General features: G+C 39.3%; 1 protein-coding gene across 1 annotated transcript in view; it reads left to right on the plus strand.

The window, feature by feature from the left end:
• Positions 1-1198: 1198 nt before the first annotated feature.
• The window catches only part of LOC104496912 (3-hydroxymethyl-3-methylglutaryl-CoA lyase, cytoplasmic-like), a gene marked incomplete at its 3' end in the record, with an annotated part of 26709 nt that continues 25274 nt past the window's right edge, over positions 1199-2633 (plus strand). The window contains exons 1-2 of the mRNA XM_010140102.1: positions 1199-1297; positions 2183-2260. Of these exons, the coding sequence (XP_010138404.1) occupies positions 1199-1297; positions 2183-2260 (177 nt within the window). The remainder of the gene's footprint in view (positions 1298-2182; positions 2261-2633) is intronic.

Here is a 2633-nt window from a genome sequence, read left to right on the forward strand (position 1 = left end):
AGAGTGTAAAGACGTGTCTGCAGTACTGCCTTAAGTTTCCACTTTGTGGCCCTTGTGAGAATCATTGCATACATGGTCTCTCGTGTTCAAGGACAATGAATTCAAGCTGGTACTGACTAACGGACAGGAAGGCTGTAGAGACCTGGACTATGGGTCAAAGATATTGTATGCCTGTAACATCACAGATGGAAAATAAAAATCAATACTTGAATGCCTTTCTGCAGTATCCCTTCTAAAGTTCTGTCCCCTATGAAATGCAAGGGCTGCAGGCATCCCCTGAATGGCTGTGTGAATGGCTACTGCAAGTGCTATAGCTATGTGAACTGTCCTGTAAAGACAGGTACAGCAAAAGTTTTACTACTATAGGAACTGAATAGGATTTACAGGATTTGGCTTAGAAATTGAACATTTTTGCCACCGAAGTTTTATGGACATTTTTGATGATCTAAATTAAGCTTTGGTTCACATAACCTCTTTTAGCTCCCCCTTTTTTTTTTCCAGTCACAGCTTTACTCATAGCGCAGCTGTAGCAGCTTGTAACAAGAAGGATCAGATAATCATGAAATAACCCAGATTTATGCCCATAGTGCTGAAGTGGTGCCATATTTGTGAAAATAACTTAAAAAAGAGAAACAATTTGCAGCAGATGTGAAGGTTTTACCTTCTTGTTTAAGGAGGTTTATACTCTCAGTGAGTGTGGGCTTAGCAGAGCCTGACAGAGTTTTAACTTACCATATGTTCTATGTGATCAAATAGATACTATACATCTGTTTCCAATTCTTTTTACTGGGCTCAGATAAATACACAGTAAATGCTCCAAAATATGTTTATTGTATTTTGGCTAGTGCTGCCACCAAGAATGTGGGAAGAAACCAAAGGTGTTGTAGGAATGCTCATTTTCCATTACCATGAGGAGAAGTTAGTGGCTGTTTGTTTGCAACAACTCTGATGATACTAGCCAGGGCGGGAGGAAAAATGTCTTTTTCATCCAGTTATGTGCAGATGATGTGAGAATGGTGGCCATGTTATCCACTGCAGATGTGACTTCTGGTCTCTGGGCAAGCTGTGGCTCCTGCAGCCCCTGGGCTGAAAGCGACATCCTTCCCGTGGTGTTTATCAGGGGAGGTGGTGGGTGCAGAGGGAGCAGCCATCCCGCAGGTAGCTCCTGCTAATCCCAGCAGGGGCTTTCAACACGGGAATGGAGACACTGGGTCAGATTCTATACGCAGTGCAATACAGAAAACAGGGGGTCTCCAGAGCTCCTGGAGAGGCTGCCTGCATCCCTCCTATCCTCCAGGTAAGGGCAGCGTGCCCCAAGTTGGCCATTTGATGTGTTTTTTAAAGACACACAGATTTTGAGATTCAGTCAAAGCAACTGTTCTGGTCTGTTTCAGGACTTAAAGACACAGGGCATGTTAACTGCCACACCTGTCAACTTAAGAAAGCAGCTAAATAATAAAAAAGGAAGTTTCATTTCCCTTCACCTGCTTTTCTGTTCTTGTTTCTCCTTCCTCCCCCTTCAACTCCCTGTGTTCTCCTTAGCCCTTTGACCTTACCACTGCCTTCCCTTCTGTAACCGTCAGCCTCCTGCCTTTCCAGAGCTGCTCTTACACCTGGAAAATTATTCTTCTTGTCTACCAGGGGCCTTTCTTGTTCTCCTTTAAATCCTTCTTTAAAACCTTCATCTTCAGGCAGAGGAATTACTTTCATCTTTCGTTAATAATCTTTTCAACATTTCTTGACTGCTCTGTTTTTTCAGATTTATAGCCTAGTCATGCAAACGTTTACAGAGAAGTAACTGTTCAGTTAAATTGAGAAATTTAGTTACAAATTTGGAGGACTGGATCATTTGTTAGGAGGCTTTTTGAAATGGGAATATTTCTGATGCTGTAAAACACAATGTCCATTTATGGCTTTATGAACTTTTTTGTAATAAATATTTGTGGCCTCAGAGGAGCAGTGGAACATGCACACAGATAACTTCTGGTTTTAAATTTTATTCCCTAACTCAAGGTGTGTAATGTTCTCACAGATTTTTAAAGGCCATGAACAAACTTAATGTTGATAATAAGAATTTATATCCAGAATCATATGATCATATGGCTTGATGACAAGTACAAATTGTATCTTTGATCTTGGTGACCTTCATTGTTTTGTGTCTCAGTATTGATCTTTATTTCAGGAATCTCAAGCATCTGGACTGCCTGAATACATAAAGATTGTAGAAGTTGGGCCAAGAGATGGATTACAAAATGAAAAGGTAATTTTTCTCTTTTTTTCTGTGTGCATTTTGTCATGGATATCAGTGTTATTTTCATTGTTTAAAACATGTACATTGTGCTAATAATTTTTCTTTCATTTTGTGCTATAAATATATTTATTACTTTTCACATTAATAACTGTTTTGTATATTAGAATAAAAATACCATTTAGCCAGATGTTAAATCACGTAATTTCTCTCTTTACATGTTAACTAGCCTTTCAGTTTCTTTTTCTGGAATTTGTCCTGTCAGTCAATAACATTCTGTCATGACATAACTGGTAAATGCCATGAAACATTAGCTATCTTCATAATACATGTTTGCGCTACAAGTGCTACTATAGTAGGAATAGCATAGTGGGTTTTGTTCGTA

This window comes from Buceros rhinoceros, unplaced genomic scaffold, assembly GCF_000710305.1.
Source record: "Buceros rhinoceros silvestris isolate BGI_N320 unplaced genomic scaffold, ASM71030v1 scaffold5567, whole genome shotgun sequence".
Taxonomy (NCBI): Eukaryota; Metazoa; Chordata; class Aves; order Bucerotiformes; family Bucerotidae; genus Buceros; species Buceros rhinoceros.